Below are 26,731 nucleotides of genomic sequence, written 5' to 3' on the forward strand. Positions count from 1 at the left end.
AGAGCCACCAAAAGGTTTTACAAATACTATGATCATACTGGACTGTAGAAATAGCACGCCCTATAAAAAGGGTCAGGTTGTAATGAGGCACAAGATCAGGAAAATACTACTTCAGCATTTCTATTTAAACACACTCTTTGGGGCACCTGGGTGGTTCAGGCGGTTGTCAGACTTAATTTCAGCTCAGGTCTTGATCTCAGGGCCATGAGATTGAGCCCTGCGTCAGGCTCCGCACTCAGCTGGGAGTCTGCTTCTCCCTCTCCCTCTGCTCCCCCCACTCCCTGGCTCTCGCTCTCTCAAATAAATAAATAAAAACCTTAAAAACCACTTTTAATTGTATAATTAGTCTATGCTTACCTGAAAGCCCCTCCCTAGAGCATAGATCCTTATGAATACACAGTAGTTAATCTTTTTGTAATTTTGCTGGAATTACCTTTGCAAATCTGGCTGGGATACATACTATAACCTTTGCAAAGCTCTCCTTAAACAAGCATAAATATAGAAAGGTCTTTGTGAATTATTTGCAGTTAGAAATGCTTCTCATGGTTGCTGTCATATCACCACAAACTTAGTGGATTAAACCAAGACAAACTTAGAACCTATAATTCTGGAGGTCAGAAGCCCAATATGGGCCTCACTGTGCAAAAAATAAAAGTACTGGCAAGGATGCACTGCTTCTGCAGGCTTGTGGGGATTTTTGTGATTTGGAAAAAGCCACGCCCATGATTGGAAGCGGCACACAACAAGCTGTATGGGATGTGCTTGGTAGGGTCGCCCGAGGGGAGAGTCACTCGCTGCATGAGATGATGGTTCGGAGGCTTTCAGCAAGGAGCTGCTACCCAGAAGGGAAGAGGGCAAAGGGACTCCCCGGGGAAAAGAGGCTTCCCAGAGAAGGTGGTGTCATTCAGCAGCATGCAGAAGTGTCTGTGTCAGCTTCCAAAGGCACGGCAGCTGGCGGTCTTAGAACCACAAGGCTCCCTGGTCAGCAGATGCTGAACACGGTTTCATGAGGTATGCAAAGCAGGCAGGCTTTAGATGGCTAGAGATCCGCTTATTCGGGCCATTTTAAAAATTATTCACTAGGTAAAATTTGAGAGATGCCAGCAGGCTTTTGAGCTAATAGGTTTCAGCCCGCAGTGGAAAAAATAAACCACCCAAGGGGCCAATACGTAGTGGCCACCTGTCTCACTTATGTAACAAAGTTCTAGGGAAGAATATGATTTCTTGCCTTCTCCAACTTAGAAAGGCCACCCATGTTCCCTGACTTACAGCCCCCTTTCTTCAAGGCCAGCAATGTTGTCTCTCTCTGACCTTTCTTCCATAGTCCCATCACCCTCTGACCAGAGCTGAGAAAAGTTCTCCACGTTTTTTAAAAAACATTTTATTTACTTGAGAGAGAAAGGGAAAGAGGGGGGGGGAATGTGTATGGGCGGGGCGGGGGGTGTAGATGGCACAAAGGGAGAAGCAGATTCCCCGCTGAGCAGGACCCTGAGATCACAACCTGAGCCAAAGGCAGACACTTAACTAACTGAGCCACCCAGGTGCCTCAAGGTTTTCTGCTTTTAAGAGCCATGTGACTCAATTAAGCTCACCTGGATAATCCGGGGCCCTCTCTCCAATTCCTTAACTTAATCATACTTTGCAAACTCCCTTTGCCCTGTAAAGTAACATATTCACAGTTCCAGGGATTAGGACACAGACATCTTTGTAGCCGTTATTCTGACTGCCACATAAAGCAATGGCTTCCTGCGACTAGCTGAGAGTGTTTGCAGGCCACTCTAGTATATTCCATCCATATTCGAAGCCACTGGAAATGCCAGGAGGTGAATGCCCCAGGAGTGGCCCTCAACCAATGAGAGCTGGGGCTTGGTAGCCAAATACTGAGCTTCCTCACTCCTTGGTAGTTCAAGTCTGAGTGTCTCAGAGGTTTGAGCTCCATTTGCCAACAGTAATCTGCTGAGTCACACACCCTTTCTTGATTTTCCTCCTTTCCCTGTCCCATTTCCCCACTCACTCTGCACTTCCAATACTACTACATCCCAAATAAACTACTTGCACACAAATCCTTGTCTCAGGGTGGTTTTGGAGAGAACAAAAGCAAACTAAGGTCCTATGCCTTTTGGCTAGGAGCCTGATGATAATTACAGTTCCATTTAACCCCATCCTCTGTCTCCTCACCAAATACCAAACAGACCCTGGAATATGTTTTGTGCCTGGAGTGTGGAAACAGACAGCTAAGGATCTAGAAGGAGCAATGAGTGGTGTCCCCAAAGCCAGAATAGTCATTTCTCCAAATTACAGAAAAACAATTGCATTCCATCTATTGCAACTTGCAGTTGGCACTGATAAAATATTTTGTGCTACTGGGTATTTCGAAGAACTTGACAGGTTTCACAATACAGTTCTATTTATTTACATCCCTGAAATCAAGCCTATGCCTTCAGCTCTACTATCTTAGAAAGGCTATGATGGCAGATATCTTAAACATTCTCCTTTTACTGTCTAGCTCTTAATTGCTATAAAATTCTCCATGGTGATGCAAGCTGTAGTTACACGTACACATAACTGGACTCTTATAAGAAGATCAAACAGAACGAGAGAGAAGTCTGGTGCTTCCCTAATCGCAGTTTTAATTTGTCTTCTATCAATATTATTCTTCTTTGTAACAAGCTCATTTGGGGATGAAACACTTAAACTGGAGTTATTCCCACCTGATTGAAGAATTATCACAAGCAAGTGGAGCCTTTTAGAAAATAAATGATCCTGGCTCTGTGCAGAAGTGGGCATATGGAAATAGCCCTTATTTTCTTTGTTTTCACTATAAGCTGCTGGACAAACCCTAGAGTTCATTTATTCAAATATTTTTTTGAATGCTTGCTTTGTAAAGAGTTCTGTTTTAGATAAGGGGAAGTGAGGATATGAAAACTGCTTGAACTGTTTCCATGCAGCTGTAGAGTTCCAGAAGAAGAAGAATTAAGTGCAAAATTTTTCTAATATGGGGTAGAGAATGTCAAGAACCTAACAGACTTATAGGAGGGAAAGTACTTCCGGCTGACGAGGAGGGGGGCTATTCTTTTTTTTTTAATATATATTTTTTAATTTTTATTTATTTATGATAGTCACACAGAGAGAGAGAGAGAGGCAGAGACATAGGCAGAGGGAGAAGCAGGCTCCATGCACTGGGAGCCCGATGTGGGATTCGATCCCGGGTCTCCAGGATCGCGCCCTGGGCCAAAGGCAGGCGCCAAACCGCTGCGCCACCCAGGGATCCTGGAGGGGGGCTATTCTCAAGGAGTAACTGGCATTTGCGAACTTTTTGTCTTGGAATGTTAACTATAAATTATTCTAACCTCATCTTGTTATTGTGAATAAAAGAATTAAATAACTAAACAGGTAACGAAAATTCTGCTCTATAAGGTGGCAATCAATGCTCACCGGAAAATGGCCTCGTCCTACCTTGCCCATCTACCTCTCATTTGCATCAGATGAACCCAGAGAGCTTCCCACAGCCAGACGGTCAGGATGAAAGTGAGTCACTAGCGTGGAAACCTCCTTTGATCTAAAGCAATGGTTCTCAAATGCAGGGGTTATTTTTTCCTTGCCCCAGGGGAAACTTGGCATTGTCTGGAGGCATTCTTGGTCCTCATAACTTGGTGGGGGGCAGGTGGGAGAATGTGTATGCTATTGGCATTGGGTGAGTAGAGGTTGGGGGATGCTGCTAAACTTCCTACAGTGTACAGGACACAGCACCCACAGCAAAGAATGACCTGGCTCAAATGCCAACAGTAGGTTGAGAAACCCTGATCTAAGGGCCAAAAACATTCTGTGCACACAGAGGACTGCGGTTTTGAGAGGAAAAAAAATAGCTTCATGATTGCAACCTGCTTATGAACAACGCCATCACTCCTGTCAGGAGTACTCAGGCTAGGGATCCCTGGGTGGCGCAGCGGTTTAGCGCCTGCCTTTGGCCCGGGGCGTGATCCTGGAGACCCGGGATCGAATCCCACGTCAGGCTCCCGGTGCATGGAGCCTGCTTCTCCCTCTGCCTGTGTCTCTGCCTCTCTCTCTCTCTCTCTCTGTGACTATCATAAATAAATAAAAGTTAAAAAAAAAAAAAAAGAGTACTCAGGCTAGTATAACCCAAAAGATTATCCAGCCAGAAAAAACATTTTAATTAGGAATTTCCTCTTTAGTAAGTTAGCTCTTTATGTAAGCTTTTAAAATTTACACCAGACAGTAAAAAATGGACCCAAAATACAGTTCTTTGCACTGGTAAGATGGGTATGAATGTTGTTGGGCGTATAATTTAATTGCTTGTCAAAAAGTTGACATGAATGTAAACATTAGAAGGTTAAGTTATTGAACATTCCTACTTCATTTCACTCTGCTGCTGGATTTATTCAAGAGCAACAGAAGTCACGCCAGAAATGAGCCCTCCTATTTTCTAGAAATAAGGTAATCCACTGAAGCAAAGTTCTTAATCCTGGCTATACAATACCATCACCTGGGAGTCTTTAAAGCTCTCCATGCCCAGATGCCACCCAAGACCAATTAAGTTAGTATCTTTGGGGAATGGGAAACAAACCAAGACATTGATTTTTTAAAAAAAAGACTTCCCAGGTGATTTCAATGTGCAGCCAATTTTGAGAACTGCTCTAGAAGCTCGTTTTTTAGTGTCACCTGTTGACCAGCAGCAGCGGCATCACCTGGAGCTTGTTAGAGATGCAGACTCTCAGGCCCCACCCCAGAATCAGAATATTCAGTAGAGCAGGATCCCCAAGGAATTCACAAGCACACTGAAACTTGAGAAGTGCTGCTCTAAACATATTGCAAAGAGTCAATTTAAAAGATGTATGCATATTGCAATAGGTACCGTCAAAAACAAGGCACACTATTGAGGCATGGGGAAATGGCCCAAAGCTCAAAATAAAATTAATTTTCACTTGTTAGATGTTAATGTTCATCATTATGGTTGCTTATGTTTCTCAGTAAATCTTACCTATTTTAATTATGAAAGCTTTTAATGATATAGAATAATCCTATGTTGCAGGGGTTTTTTTTCTCGTTTTTTTTTTGGGGGGGGGTTGTTTTCTTAAGAGTAGCACTAGCTATTCAGTGGCCTGAGATTATCATTCTGGTACTAGGACCAAATGAGAACCCCAGGCAACACCTTTCCCATAACTGAGAAGGTGCCCTCTCCATCCTGCATGCACATGTGCAAGGAGGAGACAGTATGGAATGCCATCCAGTAGAATCCATAGCTGGCTGAAGAGTGGCACCTTAGTTAACAGCACTGAACTGTGCTCACATGTATCGTGGTAAAACAATTGTTCTAATTAGCCATCAACTTTATTCTAGGAAGCACAAAATGCTTCAAATTAAAGTGCTTCAGCAGTGATATTTTCCTAGGGAATTTTAGGAGGTTTGTTAAATGCCGTACCGCCAATTCCTGGCTGCCAGACCTTAGTTGCCTTAATTCATCATTGAATCATTGAATGTTCTTTCACACTTCCTGTCTTTTAGGACAGATCGATAAAAGGGAGAAAAAAAACATAAAAATCCCTGTCATAAAGCCAGTTTGCTTCATCCCAGCCAAGTACCCTGTCAACATGTTTCATTAGAGCACCCTTTTCTGGAATAATTCTGCCATGTGAATTTCTGTCCTCTTAAAAATATATATACCTTCTCTCTGCAAATCATACAAAGAAAGAGGTGAGAGAGAAACATTGTAGTGAAATGAGCTCCTGCCAGGAGTCCAGGTGGCTGAATTCAGATCCTGGCTGGTACTCTATTTGTTGGGGGATTTGAAGCCATGGTCAAATCACTCTGGGTCTTAGTTTCTTCATCCGTAAAAAGGGTCTAATAAATCCCTTTCTCATGCAAATACTATTAGAAGTAAACAAGATTATGCATGTAACAACAGTGCCTTGCACGCAGCCAATACTCATCAAATATTTTTTCTCTTCCTTTCACCTGTTTTTTAAAGATTTTATTTATTTATTCATGACACACACACACACACACACACACACACAGAGTCAGAGACACAGGCAGAGGGAGAAGCAGGTCCCATGCAGGGAGCCCGACGTGGGACTCGATCCGGGGACCCCAGGATCACACCCTGGGCTGAAGGCGGTGCTAAACTGCTGAGCCACCGGGGCTGCCCAACCCTTCACCTGTTTTTAAAAACCCTCAGGAAAATGTTATCAGATACCTTCTAAAAAGCAGAGGCTGTTCATTATTCATCTTTCAAGCTGAGGAGCCTGTCATGCTGTCTGGTACATACTAGGTACCTGAGAAATATTTGTTGAATGAATTACTGGTCTCTACTCAGCTTGTAGCTCAGTGGTCTGAAAGCGGAAAACTTGCCAGCACTAAGTCAACAGTAGTCATGCCATTTCTTATATGGGGCACTGTAGACATAGATAGCTATGTCTTCTTAAGAATCCAGCTCACTGGCATCTCACTTGTAGCCCAACACACAAATCTGTTGGAAAAGGACATGCCAGCTACCTGCAGTAGTATAATTGAGCTCTTTAGGTAAACTTATCTTCTACTGTTCATGTAAAATGTCCTCTGACTCCTCAAAATGATCGTACGTATTATTTTGATGAATTTAATTGCCCACAGTCTAGTGCACAAAAGACAACTGTATTATTAAAATCCAACCTAATAAATGCAAGCATTTAGGAGAGAAGAGAAAAAAAGGTGTGGCTCCTGCTAAACAGGTGGCAAAAAGCAGGAGGCAAGAGCCTTATGGAGGGAGCTATAATTTGAGCTAAAGATGGAAGGCTGAATTGTAATCCAGCAGGCAGACAAAAGTCAAAGAGAACCGCTGGATAGAAAGAATAGGACATATAAAAGCCCAGAGGTATGCACAAGGTTGGGCCACTAAGGGAACAGGGAGTTTCCTGAGTATAAGATATGTAATGAGAAATGATGGAAAATGAAACTCGAACAGTCTGTTAGGGCTTGATTATAAGGGGCCTAATTATAAGGGGCCTGGTAATCTCTGCCGACAGGATCTGCATTTCTAGCCTAGAGGCAAGCAATCTCTAGTGGATAAGCAGAAAAGTGAATTCAGAACCTTGAACACTGGATCCTATTTCTCCTAATAGAGGGTTTCTTCCCCCAAAAAGCTCCTGTAGACCTGAAGCACTTACTGCTCCCTTATTGCTAAAATCACCCAAAACCTGTGTGCACATAGAGTTTAGGACTCAGCAGGAAGTCTCTGGGCTGAGCACCATGCCTGGTACATAGTAGGCCATCTCTCAGATTTCCTGTGAAATCCCAGCACCTTCTTCAGCATGACACATGACAGCTGCAATGCGTTTAAACGGAAGAGTTGACTCTGTCAGGACTCTCTTATGTATTTATTTTGAAGTTTCTCTGTTAGATTTGCCCATGACTAGCACATGCCTATCATACGGTCGATGCTCAGTAAATACTTAATGAAAACTGACAGTGAAGAAACCAATTAAGACCATTAAACACGTTACTTTTCAAACCCTGGGGTATGACTGACTTGTAACAGTTCAGTGGCTCAACACCAGCTCTTTTGAAAAATACAAATTACGTGGGAAAATGAGAAAATATCAGAGTGTACCCTGTTTTGAGAAAGTGCCACTTTGTGAAACTTTTGTTTCTGTTAGACATATTACTGTATGTAGGAGTGCGTATTTGTGTATCCTGGCTGGCAATGAAAAATATGTTTCCAGCTTTGGGTCACGACATAAAGTGCTTTCCGCCTGTATCAGGCTAAGCAGATGAGTTCGCCAGAGCTTCTCTGGTCTGAACCTTCACAAATACACTTAGGAATCAGTAGCAGGGGTCCTTATGTGGTTGCTAGATGGCAGGGACAGGAGGTGGCCCTTGCAGTAACTATTGCACCTCCCCCAAACTCCCTGAGCCACTTGCTGTAGTCTCACCAGTGCGTGTCCAAACCCTACCTGAGGGCTGCGATACCTGTGGCTCTGTGCGCTCATCATGCAGAAAGTAACCTGTGCCTGCCATGTGAGAGCTGTGTCACCCTCAGTGGGGAGTGATATCGGCCGTATGAGGAGGCACAAACAGAAAGGAGAAAAGGCACCTGCCCAGAACTTGTCTATTTTCTATGAAAATATATCTTCTTATAATCCATCAGGTTTACTCTTTGCCTTTGATTGTGACTGTTGCACTGACATCATTGAAAAGGAAAAGGAGGCAGATTCCCCATTAGATGCCAAGTCCTGTGCTATGTACCTTCATATATTTTATTAACCAGAAACTCAACTGGTTAACAGATCAACAGAGAGCGGTATTATTTTCAAATTGTGCCCGGTCTCTGTTTTCTGTGTTTACTGCAATCAATCTTCCCTTTGGGCCTACAGACAAGTTTCTGTCTGAAATCTTAAATCTGGTAACCATAGTAATGACGCAGAGAAGGGGAGATCTTGGAAATGTGCTACAGATACTCTGGGGGGGGGGCCTCATTTTATCTATTATTTTCCATTTTCTTTCTTCTATTTTTTTCTTCTTTGCAAGAGTTGCTTGCAAAAAGCTAATCAAAGTGCTAGTGAACCAATGGTTGCAGGGAAGGTAGAAGAGAGCTAGGGCACAGATGATCTGCAAAACTAAATAATAATCCAGAATAATGGAGCATAGATTGAGTTTCTGGTGCACTTCGCTACTTTGAATATCCTTGGGAGAGGCACTACAAAAGTGCCTCCTGATGGTTTACGGTGCCCATATGCTTCAGTAAGTGCTAATTTTAAAACAGAGCCTACAGTCCATATTCATTTGAGAAGACCTAGCTTACTGGGATCAGATTCAGAAGGAAATAATGATTGGCTAGAGAAAGCAGGTTTATAGTTGTTCACCTGCAGAAAATGTGTTTGCTCTGCAGCTGTGGAAGATGAAGTGATGGCCCACAGATGTCTCCTCAGGTGATGCCTCACTGCCCCTCTGCCAAAGCCTCCTAATGCTTCTCCAGGTCACACCTGGGTGATCCCATCATGGCATTAACCTGTCTCTTCACAGTTGAGAGGGAGGGATCCAGGACAAAACCAGAGATCCAGTCCTATTGAGTTCTCAGTTCTTGAGTTTTACTGAGCTCCCTGCAGCAGCAGCCAGCTCACCAGATCCCGACAGCCCACAGCATTGCCTCCTCTCCCTCTGAGCTCCTTTCAGCAGACATTGAGCAGTGGGAGGGAAGAGAAGAGATGGCTACTTCAAAGGTTGATATTATTGCTTGTGGCCTCTGAACTTCAAAACTGAATAAAGATAGGACTCCACGAATATGATGTGTTGACCTCCAAAAATAATATCCATTCAGGGCCTAATTCTTTATATAACGTGAGGTTATATGTTACTATTTGGGGGGTTTTATTATTCTACATTCTATATTTTATATATTCTATTCTTCAAAATTATAACAGTAGCAAGGGACTTGCTGCTTAAATGAAACCCTTAGAAATAGTGAAATAAAATATTTTGCAAGTCAGAGATAACTGAAAGAGAAAAGACACCCAAACCAAACTGTTCCTGTTGGGCTGATTATATTAGAGCAGGGTTTCTCAAAATGGGATCAGAATAACTAGAAACTTCCAGGAGGTCAAGCAGGGTCATAGCAGGGCACAGCTTATTGAATACATCTTTTCTGCACCTGGATCAGCACCTTCGATGTGTTTTGCCCTCCTAGACTTCTTACCTTAGCAATTTTCATACATGATCAGAGACAATCACAATTCGTAGGTACAGAAATAGTCATCCAGTTGCTTAACCAACATGTTACATCAATACCTAACATCTCCAACAAATTTTTAAATGCTTGAACATCTCTAGCAACAAGGAATTCACTACCTTCCAAGGTGTTGTGCTCCATGTCCAGTCAGAGGTATTAAAAGTTCTTCCTCATGGTGAGTTGACTTCCGTCTTCCTGTAATGTCAACCAATTGTTTCGGATTAGCAACCTGGGAGCCATTAATACATTTGCTCTACACTCTTTTGAAAACACCTATCATATGAGCCAGGTTTATCTGTTTCCAAGGCCAGCCTCTCTTGCTCCTTCTGTGGTTCCTCAAGTGGTGTGGCTTCAGGACATTCAGCACTCCTGTGCCATACCCTGCCCTCAGGCTATCCTGTTTGTCTCTCTTACCCCTTTTCCTATCCATTGACCCAAACACAACAGTCCATAGGTTGGGATATCCATGAAATTCTCTCTTTCAAAAATTTGAGTGAAGAGTACTCTAATTAGATGATAGATGATAGCAAGGACTTGAATTGAAAAGGTCCCCATAGGGTTGAAGCTGGGTAGGCCCAGTTGGAACATGCATAAGTAAAGGAAGCTGAAAAGAGAAAAGCAGAAATGGGAGAGAATAATGGCCATGAGAGTTGGAGAATAATCTCATTTCCTGACTTGCTCACTGGAGTTCCTGGGCTGGGGAGCCCTGCTCACACCATCATCAATATCCTCATCATTATTAACAGTTATTGAATATATATTATGTGCCAGGCACCATTATAAGCCCTTAATGTGCATTATCTCACTGAATCCTTTCAAAAACCCTAAAGGAGGTTGTCATTATTTCTCTTTTACTGCAGAGGAGACTGAGGCACACAGAGGACTGAGTGACTTACCCAGCTTCCACATTGGTTAGGGGCAGGGCCAAGGTTTGAAACCAGGAGTTCTGGATTCAGAACCCAGGTTTCTTTCCTTTACAGGGCACTTCTAGATCCTTGAAGACTCATGAGATTTTCTTACAATATTTATTATAGTCATTTCTTGGAGAAATTCCCCATTTATGTAAGCAACTATGAAGCAGGTTACTGTCCTTTGTAACAAATCCTCCCTGATTAAAATACAGGAATATTAAAAAATACTAACTCCTAGCCAAAAGGCACAGACCAGTGCCTTTGAGTTGCTGTGTAGTTGCCCTAAAAAAGTAGGCTCAGTTAAGGAAATGAGGTTGCCTCCTAAAATGGCACACTTGTTTGTAATGTATCTGTAAGTTGTGTGTATCTTCCAGAGGTAGTGCATTTCAGGCTGCTACTAGAGAAAGAATGCAATGTCATCTAACTCTTCTCTAGTTACCCCAGCCTAACATTAGCCCTTCCAAAGTATCCTATTGGTCCATCCATTCCTTTACCATAGCACATATCACATTATATTGGAATCCCTGGTCTGTGTCAGTGTTTCCCAACCTCAGCACTACTAAGATTTCAAGCTAGATAATTCATGCCTTGCTGTGGTGGAGTGTCCTGTGGATGTTTAGCAGTAACCTGGCCCCTACCCACTAGCACCATCTTCCCCATTAGAACAACCCAAAATATCTTCTGGCATTGCTGATATCTCCTGGTGGGTAAAATCTCCCTAGGTTGAGAACCACTGGTCTACATGTTCTAAGCCCTCTCTCCCAGCCCCACACTGACTTCAAGGGCAGGACTCTGTCTTTTTCATCCTTATTTCTTTTCAATGTTTGGGACATTATGATGCTTAATAAGTCTTAATTGAATAAAACCATAATAACTTGCATTAAAATGGTGTTTTGTACTTATAAACCTGGAGTACCTGTATTATCTATCTGTCTGGGTTTAGTTAGGAAAACAGAGACACTAAGCATACTACCAGAATAAGGGGTTTAATATAGAAATCACGGTTTATATGAATATGAGAGTAACTACAGGGATGAAGGTCTAGAAGGCTATAGTCAGAAGAGATGACTTTAATCTGAAGCTCTGGGCGGAAAAGCGGTGTTCATAGGGAAATCTGAGAAGCTACCATATCCAGCCTGGAAAGTGAGATCATAACATGGGAGCCCACAGAAAGATCTGGAATTCCACTAATGTCTAACAAAGTAGCCTCATCTGACATCCACCGACTCCCAAAAATAACAGCCTCTGCCTCCCTTCCACCTTTGAAATCTCTCAAATTCCTTTCACTGACAAACCTTCCTTTCACAGTCAAGAAGGGGACTTTGGGAAGTGTAGTTTCTCCCAGTCTTAGGGCAGACTCTTCTACAGGAATGGCAGTGCCATGTAAACAACAGCTAATTCTAACAACAGATATCCTAAGTCACTTTTTGACACCAATTGTGTATGTGCATGCACGCGCGCGCACACACACACACACACACACACACAGGAACAGATAATGGTCCAGAGAATTTGGCAGTCATGATCCTCCAAGTTAGAAAACAAGTAAATGGGATTCTGTTGCTACCCTTGTTCTTGTTTTTCATTTGGCAGACAGCTCGTCCTCTGATCACCCGTCCCCTTCAGTCTGCGCTCTGTAGACAGCCTCAATGTTCACTTTGTTTGTACCCTGAGCAGATGGCAAACTATATTAATAATCGAACAGCTCAGACTCCAGATGGAAGATGTTCCCCTTCATGCTTCCTAGAATTTCGGGTGTCTTCTGAGCATTCTCACTAGACCAGAATTGACAGAGATTACTAGGAAAGAAATTCCAGACACAAGGCATCGCTTTGCTCTTGAGGAATCAAAGCATCACAAGCATATTATCGACTTCTAAACTACTCTTTAGGACTACAGCTGACACGAACTGAAACATTTCTGCTTTATAGATATTGAGCCAAAAGTCAAACAATTTCTTTTAAATACTAACTGACAGCCCATTAAAAACATGGTTCTGTAGGTGAGGTGTGGTCCAGAGTGAAGTCTATATTTCACTTTAGAAAATTAGATTCAAAGTATACATTGAAAGGACGTATACTTCAGAGACTACAGGGCCCACTATGTCTAAGATATTTACTATCTGGCTCTTCACAGAAAAGGTGTGTTGACACCTGGGCTGGAAGGAGAGCAGTAGGAGTTAAGGTGTGAGGGGTAAAGGGAACACTGCCAGGGCTTGCCTTTTACTGAGTGCGGTGAGAGCCACTGGAGAGTTTTCAATTGATGAAGATCTGACTTGACTCACATTGTAACAGGATCCCTTGAGTTGGGGTATTGAGAATAAACATTATTGTTGGGAGGGAGGGTGTAGAAGTCAGGGTACCAGGTAGAAGACTATTAGAGTAATTCTAGGGGAATGATTCTGATGAGCCACCATTGGGTGGCTCAGACCAGCATGCACCATTGAGGGTAGCCCAAAGTGACTACATTCTGGTTTGGAGATGGGGCTGACTGGACTTACTGGTACTCAGTGTGTTATTACACAGCCCCACACAGGTGCAAGGGAGGCCAGAAAATGCAGTCTCCCCATGTGCACATGTGTGACCAGCAAAAACAGAGCCTCTTAAGTGAGGGTGATTTTGTAATGTCTGGCAATGTCTGGAGACACTTTTTCATTACCACAACTTGGAAGGAAGGGTGCTACTTCCATCTGGTGGGTAGCAGCCAGGGATGCTGCTAAATATCCTAAAACACACAATGCAGTTCCCTATAACAAATAATTACCTGGTTCTAAATGTTGGTAGTGCTACAGTTTAAAAAAAAAAAAGACTCTGTGCTAAAGGAAAACCCACCACTGGAAGAAGAGAGAAAGATGGGTTTTAGTAGATAACTAGGAGTCTTAGCCCAACACCTTCCATGTGTCCAAACTCCTGCAAAGCATTCATAGGCTGTGGCAGGCTCAGCTCTAGAACCCAGCTCATACCACAACTGAATCCTGTCTGTACTTCCTTGCCCACAGATTTCTCCCCATTAGTAGAGGTGAGCTTTGTCCTGCATAAGAGGCCCTGTGGGCTTTTATTTTCATATGGAGACACAAAAATAATATGTGACCCAGACAATGAAGGAGGTTTTGTGTAATGATAGCTAAGTGATGTACAGCACCACAGGGCACACATTCATTTGTTTTAAGAGATTTGTGAAGAAAATGTTCCATTAATTAGAATTTGATGACATAAAACCAATGTTTGGTGATGACCATAGATTTACAGGAATTTTATTCTGTTCACCAAACCCAAATGGACGGCATATGACCTCAGATACCCTTAATGTTATGCAAATACTCTGTAGTCTTTGCTATGGGTAATAACTGATAAGGTCTAATTTATTTGGTAAAATATTTGCATATATCTAATATGTACTGTCTTTTCATTTACCTAGCATGATTATTTTGACTTGCAAATAGATGCATAAATGGAAAAATGTTTCTTTGTAGTCTGGCATATTTGTCTATGCCATTTATTTTCTTTGCAAATGAGTGTACATTGTTTGCTAAGACTGTTAATGAGTTTGATCTAAATTTATGTATTTTCACACTCTCTGGGCTGCTCACTAGCTTAACAGTGGACCAAAAATTTGGACAGTGTTTCAAAATAGACCATAAACACCTCAGTGCTTGAGTGGCATTGTTAAGTTTAAATTTGCCCTAATTTTATGTCAATTTAATGTGCAGAAATACGCCACATGATAAATAAGCCAGAAAAGCATTTCTTAATATTACAATAGACTTTTTTCTACGATTTAAGAAGTATTTCCTTTATATATATTCAACATACGAAGGTTCAGCCAAGTATTGTTCTGGGTACTGGGGCTATCAAGATATGAGGAACTGGGTCCCTATACTTGAATGTCATCAAGGAGGCTGACATGAAAACAGTTAATATGATGTAGCAGGTTGTTATGGAGGCATGTATCCAGTGCTACTGAGGAGAAACCCATGGCCCAGGCTCAGGGATCCTGAATGGGATAATGGCAGAGTAGAGTCTTGAAGGATATGCAGGAGCTCGCCATGTGAAGAGAGGTGAGGGGTATTCTATGCAAAGGGAACCAGCAACTAAAATCACAGATCATGGAACCTCATGAGAGGATAGGTATAAGGTAGAACATAGGGGACCTTGAATGTCACACAAAGGAGCCTGGGAGTAGTCATTAAGGAGATGAAACTGTTGAAAACTATTAAGTCTGAGAATAGAAGCAGTGGGCCATTGGCATTCCCTTAGCCCCAATATAGCAGAAAACAGGGCTGGCTTCAAAATTTGTGGGGCCTGGTGCAAAATGAAAATGTGGGGTCCTTTTTCAAAAATATGAATTTTAAGATGCCTATAGCAAGGCATGAAACCAAGTTTAGGGACCTTCTGGACCCAGCGTGACTGCAAAATATGCATGCCCATGAAGCCAACCCTAGCAGAAGCTATCAGGGCAAGAGGCAGGGAGAAGACATTAAGACTCTTATTTACATGTTCTCTAGTGTCTGGTTGGGAAGAAAACTCTTGAACATATCAACCAACTAGAGATTAGTCTTAAGGCAACATACTAGCCAGCTTTATAGTCCTCTATTCAAACTCAGAACATGGCTAAAAGACTAATTTCCTTATTTTAAAAATGAGGAAATGGGAGAGAAGAAAATCTGAGGGACTCTCCTAAACCCACAAATTTAGGAGATAGTAAAGATGTGAATTCAACCAAAGTCTTTGAGATTCGGTTCCAGTGTTTTCCTCTGCTCCTCTACATATCAAGGCTATCATGTGTAGTAAGAGGGATAGGGATGAAAGTTCTTTGAGGAATATTGATCCAGAGGCTGCAGAAAGGATTGCAATTGGCAAAGAGAGGGAGATCAGCTAAAGGAGATCACTAACTCCTTCTCTCCCCCAGGGAGCATATCCTTTCGGAGACTTTACTCAGAATCAAGAGGATCATAGCAAGCACAGTTATTGAATAACTGTTACAGGACTAGCATTGTCAGGGAATAGAGCTACAGAGATGACTTTAGCACACTCTTAGGAGCTCACCCTCCAGTGAATGAAGACAATAATGGAAATCAGCTATCAAAATCCAAAGTTCCTGACTATCCATTCTTTAATATAATTGGAAAGCAAAATTTTTAAAATAATAATGAGGAAAATTGAGAATTTATTCTAAAAACCAACAGGTAGCTAGAGTCTTTTCCAGATGAGGGCAATCATAGATGATTTGCACATTGCCTTGTACATCTCAGCTATATTAGCACGAATACCTTCAATTCTGGAGACTTTAGGCGCATCTGACCACCAATAAACCTTTGTAAATGTCTCAAGGGTTTGTCTTGTATTAGTCTCTATTCTCCCCACCCCCCACCAAAAAAAGCCAAAGTCTTACTCATCTTTTGCTTCCTATGGTTCTGAAAATAAAAGCTCCAAATAGGCAGCATGGTTTGCAAAGCCCTATATGATCCAGCCCCTGGCCTGGTCACTTGTGAAACCTTGTCTTACCCCACTTTGCACCTGCATTCTGGGATCCATCCCACAGCAGACCCTCCATCTCAGACATCTCATAACTCTGCCTTCACCACTTTAATTCTTTTGATTTTTCAAGTCTTTAACAAAATATCACTTCCTCAGGGAAAAACTTCTCCTATCTGCCAGATGAGACCAGGAACCCCATTAATAAGCTCACATGGCACCCTAGAACTTTCCTCCAGAGCAATTATGTATTCCTGTGATTATTTTAATTTACATTTGTCTTCATCTCAGGATTGTTAATTCCCTGAAGGCGAGAATTTGATGTTTTGCTTACCACCGGATCCCTCGCAAATGGCACAGTGCCTGACATCTCCCTAGGCATTTTCTTTCTCACTGTTCAATCTAAAACACCCATTTCTCTGCCATTCATCTCTCTAAAGTCTCTTATCTTGATTGTTTTTCTTCAAAGCAGTCATCATTATTTGTGTGTGCATGTGTGTGAGTGTATGGAAGTAACGTGTGTGTATGTAAACACATATGCATATATATGGGTATATGTAGAAGTAGGTGATTGGGTGTGTGCGTGCATAGTTTCTTTACTTGTTACTGTCTGTTTTCCCCAATAGAATGTTAACTCCAAAAAGCAGAAACTTTGTCTTCTTGTGTACTGCTGCATCCCTACCTCATACCTGGCACATAACAGGCCCTTAGTTTGGTAGAAATATGAATACACGAATAGCAAGTGCTCAAGAAATGAATACCAGAAGTTCCTTGTGCAAAAATTAAGATGAATGATATACTCCACTGAGAAAGAGATGCTCCAGTGATAAACTTTTCTTTTGGAAAACCTTTTATTTACTATCTTCCCAGAATGACACTGACAGTTTTAATTCATTTTCCCATAGGTCATTAAACAACAAAGGGTTTATATTTAGTTTACTTTACTTTTACTTTAAATTTGTTGTTCAACAAAGTTCAGTCAGATTCTTCAGCCACAATCTTTAGTGAAGCTATTTGGGGTTTGATAGGGAAAAATTCATAAAATTCACAGACTCAGAGTCTTTGGAATCAGACAGTTTGGGGATCCAACAGACCTGAATTTGAATCTCATCTTCAACATTTATCAGTGGTATAACTTTGGAAAGCCACATAGCTTCTCTCAGTCAAAATTTTCCATGAAAGCATGTGATTTCCATGGTCAGTTTGGTGATAGGACTGACTGTAGTTTTAAATGCTTAGTACATATTTATAATCAGTAAATGATACCTGTGTATTGTTCATATCGATCCCCAAGTCTCTGTGACATGAAGGAAGAAACTGAGGCCACAAGAATTGAGAATTTCTCAAGCCATCCTTTCCCCTAAGACCAGGTGATAGAAATCAGAAGGCCTTACATTTAAACATTATATAGCCTTCATTTGATCAGGGAACTTTTTTTTTTAGTGAAAACTCACATTGGACTCACAGTATTTCTCTCCCCTTTTTTTAAGGGGTGGGAGGAGCAGGGGACAGAGAGAGAGAGAGACTCTTAAGCAGGCTCTGTGCCCAGTGTGGACCCAGGCACGGGGCTCAATCTCATGACCCTGAGAACATGACCTGAGCTGAAATCAGGAGTCAATCACTTAACCAACTTCTCCCCGTCCCCATCATGGACTTACATTGTTTCCTAAGGATGGCCAGAGACTCCATTACATCCTTGCACTAACTGAGGCTCCCTATACCCAAGAGTTACAACTGAGGAATTTCCTGTTCCAACATAAGAGAGACTCAACCCAATGAAAGAATCTGGTTGACAAATGTGATGGAAAGTATTTTTCCCTATACCAGTTTTTTAAGGAATCCTTTTCTTTCCTCCTTTCTAGGGCATAAAAGAAAAATTGGAACTATGGGCTCCCTGAAAATCTTTCATTTTATAAGCATCATGTGCTTTAATTATACCAAAATCATTTGCTTATGACAAACAATTCACTATAATGTAATTCTGATGAGCTTTAGGTTCGATATCACATCCAGACAAGAGTTATTCCAAACACAGGGATGAGTAAATTTTACAATAAGTAAAACTGAGGCATGAGTTAAAGAAAACAACAAACACAAATGAATTGCATAGTGCCATGACAGTGGGATATCTCAAAGTGGGATACAGAAATTGAGTGTATTGAATGTTTGGATGATTCATTTTCCGTGTAAATTTAATCAGTGAATAATAAAACAGAGGGAACTAGAAGTACTCACTGTTCAAAGTTACTGAAGATGGGGTGGGTCAGCAGCAATACATAACTAACTGGTTTCCCAGCGAATTAGAAGAAGTGGAGAATATATGCCTAAAATTCCTTCCTTACTGGGAAGATCTGATTTTCCTTGTTAATATGTTCAACTAGGCTGTGCCTACAGATTGTTCTTTATTTTAGCTTCAGCTTATCCATGACTCAAACTCATCTCCATTTTACCCTCATATAGGAATCTTGCCATATTACCATAACACTTTATTCTGAACCTGCTATAAAGGCAATTAGTCATTCATTATAACACAAAAATTCAAAATTGGTTGCAATTATGTTTTCTGAATCAAAACCATACCCTTTGATGTGGATAATTTAAGGTTCTATATTTAAAATGCATTGAATGAGTCATAAGGGTAAATAAGAAGACCCTCCCTTAAACTAGCATTCGTATCTCCTGCATGTGAAAAATTTAATGGATAATTTCTACCTACGATAAATTTATTTTTGTGGTGGAGAATTTTAAAGAATGGATTTAATTAGCTGTAACTATGCTCAGAAGCATAATTTGAAGTGCTGTTGAATGAATGAGGAAAGTATTTTCAAGAATAGAAAAAAAACTCTCTTAAAGTTCCCTTTTCTTCATTACTCAGCAAACGTTTATTAAGCACCCACAGTTTGTCAGGCAATGCACAACGTAATGATAACCTAACCTGGCATCGTTCTACTCTAGCTCTGGTACTTAATTGAATGAGTTCATCTCTTTGGCTATCCATTCACAGTATGTGAGGAAAGACTATAGAAATTAAATGAATGAGTCAGTCTAAAAAAAAATGGATGTGGCTATTTAGGTTTTCTTTTGTTCTACGTGTTAAAGCAGGTTACTAGCTAACTACCTTTTCTATTTCTTCAGGGATCCAGGAATTTAAAAAGAATCTTATATCATTCAGGCAGTGAACTATATGCTTAATCATGAGTTTCTAAATGTTTATAGAGGTGAGGACAGCAATTTGCAAGATTCTACGGATATGGAAAGGAAAAACAGCAGAGTAAATTTAGGCAGATAAGGAGAAATGGACTTTGAGGAATAGTTTCCATTCAAAAAGTAATTTTAGACTTAATAATATAGAACAGGTTCAGCATTTTAGAGCTGGACCTTAGAGCTTGTCTAGGCCATTGGTTTCCAACCTTCTGCATTAGAGTCACTGGATTTTAAATCTCCCTAGAGATTCTAATCCATTTGGTCTGGAAGGGATTAGGAGAGGAGGCAGGCATGCATATATTTGTAAAGGTTCCCCAACAGTCAAAGCTGAGACCCACAGATCTAATCCAGCCTTGACATTTTTGGTATGAGGTCCATGAGGCCTTTATTTAATTAATTCATTTATTTCTTTTTAGGTACGCTCCATGCCCAGTGTAGAGCCCAACATGGAGCTTGAACTTACAACCCTAAGAGGAGACCTGAGCTGAGCTCAAGAGTCAGATGCTTAACTGACTGAGCCACCCAGGTGCCCTCCTGAGGTCATTAAAGAATAAATAGCTTGCTTAAAATCAACATAGCTTCCAGCCCTTGGAGCCTGACCTAGAACCCAAATATCCAAATTCCTAGTCTGTATCTCTGTTTACTAAATCAACTGGCACTGTTTCTTACTTCTCTCACTCAGTAGTTGAGATCTAATTACCAGTTAGTAATAGAAAGTCCAAGACAGCCTATACCCCATGTGACTCACAAATCCCCTCCCCCTAATGACCTGTGTGCTTCCTTTCTTGCTAAGTACTGAATAAGTCATCTGATAACACTATAATGATTAATACATCTCTTTATTCTACATTTTTAAATACTTCACTTATTTAAAACTTTTACATCTATGAAATATATCATTCATATTTCAAGGCAAAGAAAACAGATTCAATATTAGAATCTGAGTCCAATTAAAGTCTCCCTTATTGAGTTTATATAGCTGGACACATGAAAGCATTCTAATGCCAGGCTGGGTTTTCTTAGCCAGCTTCCTGATATGATAATGTTTTTTTTTTTATGATAATGTTTTTAAGTTGAACACTTACACTAGGTTCTGAAAGCTCCGTGCAAGTAGGGCTCTTGTCCAACTTCATCAACTGTTTCTGAGTACCTAGCAAAATGCCTGCCATAGACTCAACACTCAATAATTCATTGTTGCATGAAAAATTCTTTACTACATTTTTTTAAGGAATGAGACAGAGTGTCCTGAACCAACTTGTGTAGAACGATCCCATACAGAGTGCCTGGGTGGCTCAGTCAGTTAAGCGTCTGCCTCCAGCTCAGGTCATGATCCCCAGGGTCTTGGGACTGAGCCCCGCATCAGGCTCTTTGCTCTGCAGGGATCCTACTTCTCCCTTTCCCTCTGCCTGCCACTCACAATGCTTGTGCGCTCTCTCTCTCTCTCTCTCTCTCTCTCTCTGTCAAATAAATAAGTAAAATCTTAAAAAAAAGAGCAATCCCATATAAATAAAAGTACTGGGGAGATGATTTTATAAGGAGTAGTTTTACAGTTACTTTATTATAAGAGCTTTTACCTGATTTTCTTGACATAAATTTGTCCTTGTTATACCATTTGGATTACAGTTGGGCTCTCATTCATATTATGTTAAAAGTATTTCATTCACTTTATCTTTTACATGTGGTTGAAAGCACAACTGATGTGCAATAAACATTGATGAAATAAAATTCATACCATGTTTTCTTGTGTTTCGGGAAATATAAACATTGTTATTATTTGGCAAAATAGACTGCAGTGTCTTTCATGACTCACAGGGGTTGAACAGTATTGTGGAGGGCAGTGAACTCATCTCAAAAGAAGATTTAATCAATGACTATTTAGAACTAAATTTTAATTTTTATTATTTATTTGAGAGAGATAAAGAGAGAGAGAGAAACAAAGTGAGAGCACAAGTGAGTGGGGGGAAAGGGCAGAATCAAAGAATCTCAAGCCAACTCCACGCTGAGCCAGGCTTGATATGGGGTTCCATCTCACGACCCATGAGATTATGACCTGAGTCAAAACCAAGAGTTGGTCATTCAACCAACTGAGCCACTCAGATGCCCCTAGGACTAAATTTTTATTCAGCAGGTCATTTCAATCTTACCTTTTCAACTCCACCCTTTTGACTTAATCACACGCTGAGATTCTATACATCCAACTCTACTAAGGCTATTGGCACTTTACCCTGAGGTAACAGTTTTTCAGTCTTTTCACTAATTCATATAGAAACAATCAACATAAAATATCATTGACAATTGTTAAGATGACACATGTTTAAATATGGTAGAGATAAATAACAAAAGAATCAATATTAAAAACACTAGAAAACAAGTGTTGGTGAGTATGTGGAGAAAAAGGAACCCTTGTGTACTGTTGGTTGGAATGCAAAGTGGTGCAGTCACTGTAGAAAACAGCATGGGGGTTCCTCAAAAAGATAAAAAGAGAATTACCATATGATCCAGCAATCACACTACTAGGCATGTACCCAAAGAATACAAAAACACTAATTCAAAGGAATACATGCATGCTGATGTTTATAGCAGCATTATTAACAATAGCCAAGTTATGGAAGCAACTAAAGTGTCCATTGATAGATGAATGGATAAAGAAGACGTGATATATACAGACACACACACACACAATGGAATATTACTTGGCCATAATAAAGAATGAACTCTTGCCAATTGCAACAACATGGATGGAGCTAGAAAGTATAATGCTAAGTGAGTAAGTCAGAGGAAGACAAATAACATATAATTTGACTCATGTGGAATTTAAGAGACAAAACAAATGAGTGAAGGGAAAAAAGAGAGACAAACCAAGAAACAGACTTAACCATAGAGAACAAACTGATGGTTACCAGAGGGGAGGTGGCTGAGGGGGATGGGTGAAACAGGTGAAGGTGATGAGCAATGAGTAATGTAGAGAATTGTTGGATCACTGTATTGTACACCTAACACTAATATAACACTGTATGCTCACAATACTGGAAATAAAATAAAACACTTGATTAGGATGCCTGGGTGGCTCAGTCAGTTAAGTATCTGTCTTTGGCTCAGGTCATGATCCTGGGGTCCTGGGATTGAGTTCTGCATGGGGCTCCCGCTGACCTGTGTGCTTCTCCGTCTCTCTGCTCCTCTCTCTCTCTCTCTCTCTCATTCACACATTCTCTCAAATAAATAGTCTTTTTAAAAAAAACACTTGATTAAAAAACTAGATTGCCTAAAAAAATTGACATAAGAAAATTAGCTGTGGTAGAAATATTCAACACCATATAGTGAATGTTTAATTTTTGATATACAGCTGAGATGAACTAGAGGACTGGAAGGAAAACAGGTATACATTTAGGGAGTTAATCTTAGGTTTAACATTAACATTGAAGTCAATGTTAATGGAAGGAACTAGGCTGTGAATGGGCCACAAAATTAGAAGTTCCTATCTCAGGGCCAGGTACACAGCAGGGATTCAGTAAATGATATTTTGAATGAATGAATGATGTGTGAGTGAATGAACAAACGGTCTTCTATAAGGATGTAAAGTATAATATCGGGGTTTAGAAAACAGTCCATTCAAAGTTATGGATAATAAACTAGATTCTGGGAAAGTCCATGCTGAATATAATGTATTTCTGTTTGTTAATTAAAATGACCACAGAGTTGTTATTCTTACTCTTAATTTCTCAGCCTGAAAGTTAATGAACTGAATCTGTTCCATGAATAATTGAGTTGAACTTGAAAGAGAACTCCACATTCCAAAAGCCTCCCACACTACCAGTTAACTGTGATTTATCCTTTTACTTCTGAAGAATTTTAAGCATCTTCCATCTGATTTGACTGACAACCAATCTGTGCTTTCTCTGTCTTTATTCTCCCAGGAAGAAGATGTTACTCGTGAAAGTCGTTTTAATTTCAGTGGTTATGGGATGGGTCACTGCCTCCAAGTGAAAGATGGAACAGCTGTCAAGGCCACACCTGCCAACCCGCTCCCACAACCCCCAAAAGATGCAGATGCCATCAAGAAGAAGTTTGTGGACCGGGCAAAAAGGATTGACACGATATCTCGAGCTGCCTTTCCACTGGCCTTCCTCATTTTCAACATCTTTTACTGGATCACATACAAGATCATTCGGCATGAAGATGTCCACAAGAAATAGATCTGCCCTTCAGACCCTGGACTTTCTTGCCTAACTGTTGTGCTTGTAAATACACAGTGAAATTGTCTTTATATCATGTTGACAGAGGAGGAGGCTGGGGGAGGGGGGCGGGAATATCATGAGGGCAGGTTTCCTGGCACCTATATGAATAAAGATAAGTTATCTGGGCAATGAAAGAAAATGTTTGCACAAAATTAAAGTGTTGCAGAATCATGTGAGCATAATTCCCTTCATAGTCTTTAGCATTGTTCTTTCAGATGATGTATTAATTAGACATGATATGCAAGGTCAAGTTCTTGAAAGCTATTTGTCTTTGGTTTGGTTTGGTTTTGACTAATTCTGGTACAGAAAAGTTAGCTTAAACCACACACACACACACACACACGGAAAATGCTTACCATCTGACCATAGTGACTAGCCTATAGTGAGTCAAGGACCAAACTTTTTCAGGAAAATGCTGCCTCGTTTTTAAAACAAGTACTCTGAGCTACGTTCTTTACAATGTCTGTAATTAGTGTTTCACCTGAGAAATCCTTTTGTGGGTCGTAAATTATTTCTACTTATTGAGAAAACAACAACAAAAAATAAACACCAACCACAAAAAACAGATTTCTACTTTACTGTCCGTGTAGGTGTGCAATTTAATATTATTTTTCTTTCCTAAATGTAATTTGGGGGTTTAAATTGTGTGTTGTGTAATTGATTTGATAGTATACCCTCTTAAAAATAAATGCCCATTTTGTTTTAGATCCCAATCAGCACACTGTATTTTTTTCGCTATATTTACGTGTGACTTTAACTGCTCAAGTGTGACTTAGTCATTGCAACCTCTCGGCCACAGTATTTATGGAGATGGTGTGTCCTGAATGGTGTAGCTCATATTAGCTTGAACTTTCCATTTCCGCTCTCATTGTAGGTGTAACTACTAGTCCTAATGTCAAATGACCCATGATTTCTACTGTCAATCAAGTGAATATCGTTTTAAATATCCTTAACTAATTTAAAGAATTTTAAAATTGTACTGTGATTTTCATAACCCGTTGCCTTTTTGGTACCAGAGCTACGTGGTTTGAATCCTGGCTACATGTTTTAAGTAAGAAAAAAAAAAAGACGTATTTTTGCTTACTCAGATAAAAGACAACCTGTAAAAATATAATGAAAAAATTAAATTTTACATGTGCTGTAAAAGGGATTATTAAAAAATATTTGTTCAATTTCAATAAAGCTAAGTGTGCCACAGAACTTTCCTAAGAGTCTTTCCATTTTTGCACTACAATGTAAGTAACTTAAATGACAATGGTAACTTGGATTTTTGTTTCTGGTCTTTCTCATAAGCTTAGAGCACTTACATCTATTATGTTATGTCCTAATAGAATAGTAGCTTATAATGTCCCTAGGAAGAAAGAAAAAATACTATTCTCATTGTAGAAACAGAAATGGGGATGTGAACTACTGGTAGTCACTGTGGGCCAAATGTAATACTGGATACCTCAAATAAGCTCTGAAAAAGTTCCAAGAGCACTGAGGAATCATGAAACATCAAAATGAAAAGAAATTTAAAAGAATAACTTGTCTACCTAGCCACCCTGATTTTGTCAGGAATGGAGTTCTAAGATGAAAAAAAAATTCTGAAAATCTCAGTGAAGTAAAAATAATTCACCTTAACCCTTATAGATTTTCCTTAACCAAAGATATCCATCCTAATATTTTCAGATAAGATGCAGATTCATAAGATGATTATATTGAATCACTTCCATAGAGAGAAATATTGTAGAACAGCTAAAAACAGGAATTTTGCAAATAGAAAGACTAGCTTGGCCACCTATCAACATTGTGATCTTGGGTAAGTTACCTGAGCTTCTGTTTCATAGAGTTTTAAGAGGGTAAACTGAGAAAAATGCAAGTAAAGCTCAGTGTCTAACACACAGTGGATTTCCAATAACTAATATATAATAAAATTATTATTATCATGAATAGTATTGGTTATCCACTGGGAAAGAAGCTTCACAATTCCTCACCTTGGCAAGATTAATACTATGTTTGTGTTTTATCATTCCTAAAACATGTCCTATTGTTCATTCCTTTCCAAACAAATAAGGCAAAGTATTGGATTGGTCTCATTTCTCATTTCACTGAAAAATAGTAAACTTAGGCTAAAATGCCTTCCAAACCTGGGCCTTTCTCTATAAGTATCCTAGGAAGAGCCCTGATGTTGTGGAGAAGCACTTTGGGGGATAATCCTAAACTAAATGATTATGTCTAATCAATGTGTGTACCATATAATTTTAGAGGGTGTGGTCCCCACATCAGACAATTTTAAGAAGATTCACCTCTAAACATATCTGCCAGCTATTCTAGCAGGCAAAGACATCCTGGATGGCAAGAGGGATTCTTGACTTATCTCTGATTCTAGTCTACGTTCAGTGGAAAGAATTCTTCAGTGCACTGATTTGAGTTATATAAATAAGATAAAATCTCAGGGAAAAGATTTTTGAGTGCTGCATACGCTGGCAAAATAGATAATTCCCCTATAATGTTATTGGATATTTCATTTAGGACATTTTTCTTTCGCAATAGTATTTGAAGAAAAATAGTTCAAGAATAAAGTCATGGATCCGAGGGAAGAGAACTTACCAGTTTTCACTGGCTTGGAAGTTTCTGGAAGAAAGTGGCTATGTTTTCATGGGTTCTCTGTATTGCCTGCCAAAGCTCAAATGCCCAATGAATATTATTACTATAGCTAGGAAAAAGTTGGTGAGGGAGGATATGCTGTGCCTATTGACAAAGTTATATAAGTTTTTCCCAACAAAACAATGACATGAAGTAACCAACTACTGCTACCATTTTTCAAATAATGGATTATCGGGAGATTTGTCTTTTAAACATTTTTCAATTCCTGCCACTCAGTATTAACAACAGATCGAGATGACTTAAGGCTTAAGACTCTTTATGGCATTCTCAAACACCTTGGCCCCAAACAGATGCTACAAACCAGACTTGCTGTAGATTTTTAAAAATCCTTCCAGTGTTAGCATTAAGCTCCTCATCTGTGCTGCAGAACTGCCAAATTCTGAAACCAAATTTTCCAATACAGATTAAATGAGTATCATTTTACGATACGCTTAGTCAATTAATATCATATAAGAAAGTCTGTCCAAAACACAGCACAAAATCCCATAAGATTCACAGTTTTGGGTAAAAATATTTTGAGAATTTTAAAAAATGTAT

General features: G+C 40.0%; 1 protein-coding gene across 3 annotated transcripts in view; it reads left to right on the plus strand.

Annotated features, from left to right (window-relative positions):
• The window catches only part of GLRA2 (glycine receptor alpha 2), a 174,328-nt gene extending 150,796 nt beyond the window's left edge, over nucleotides 1-23,532 (plus strand). For all 3 annotated transcript variants that reach the window (XM_041741048.1, XM_041741050.1, XM_041741049.1), the window contains one exon: nucleotides 23,225-23,532. In XM_041741048.1, coding sequence (XP_041596982.1) covers nucleotides 23,225-23,503 — 279 coding nt within the window. In that variant the 3' untranslated portion in view covers nucleotides 23,504-23,532. The remainder of the gene's footprint in view (nucleotides 1-23,224) is intronic.
• Nucleotides 23,533-26,731: the final 3,199 nt, after the last annotated feature.

This window comes from Vulpes lagopus, chromosome X, assembly GCF_018345385.1.
Source record: "Vulpes lagopus strain Blue_001 chromosome X, ASM1834538v1, whole genome shotgun sequence".
Classification (NCBI taxonomy): Eukaryota; Metazoa; Chordata; class Mammalia; order Carnivora; family Canidae; genus Vulpes; species Vulpes lagopus.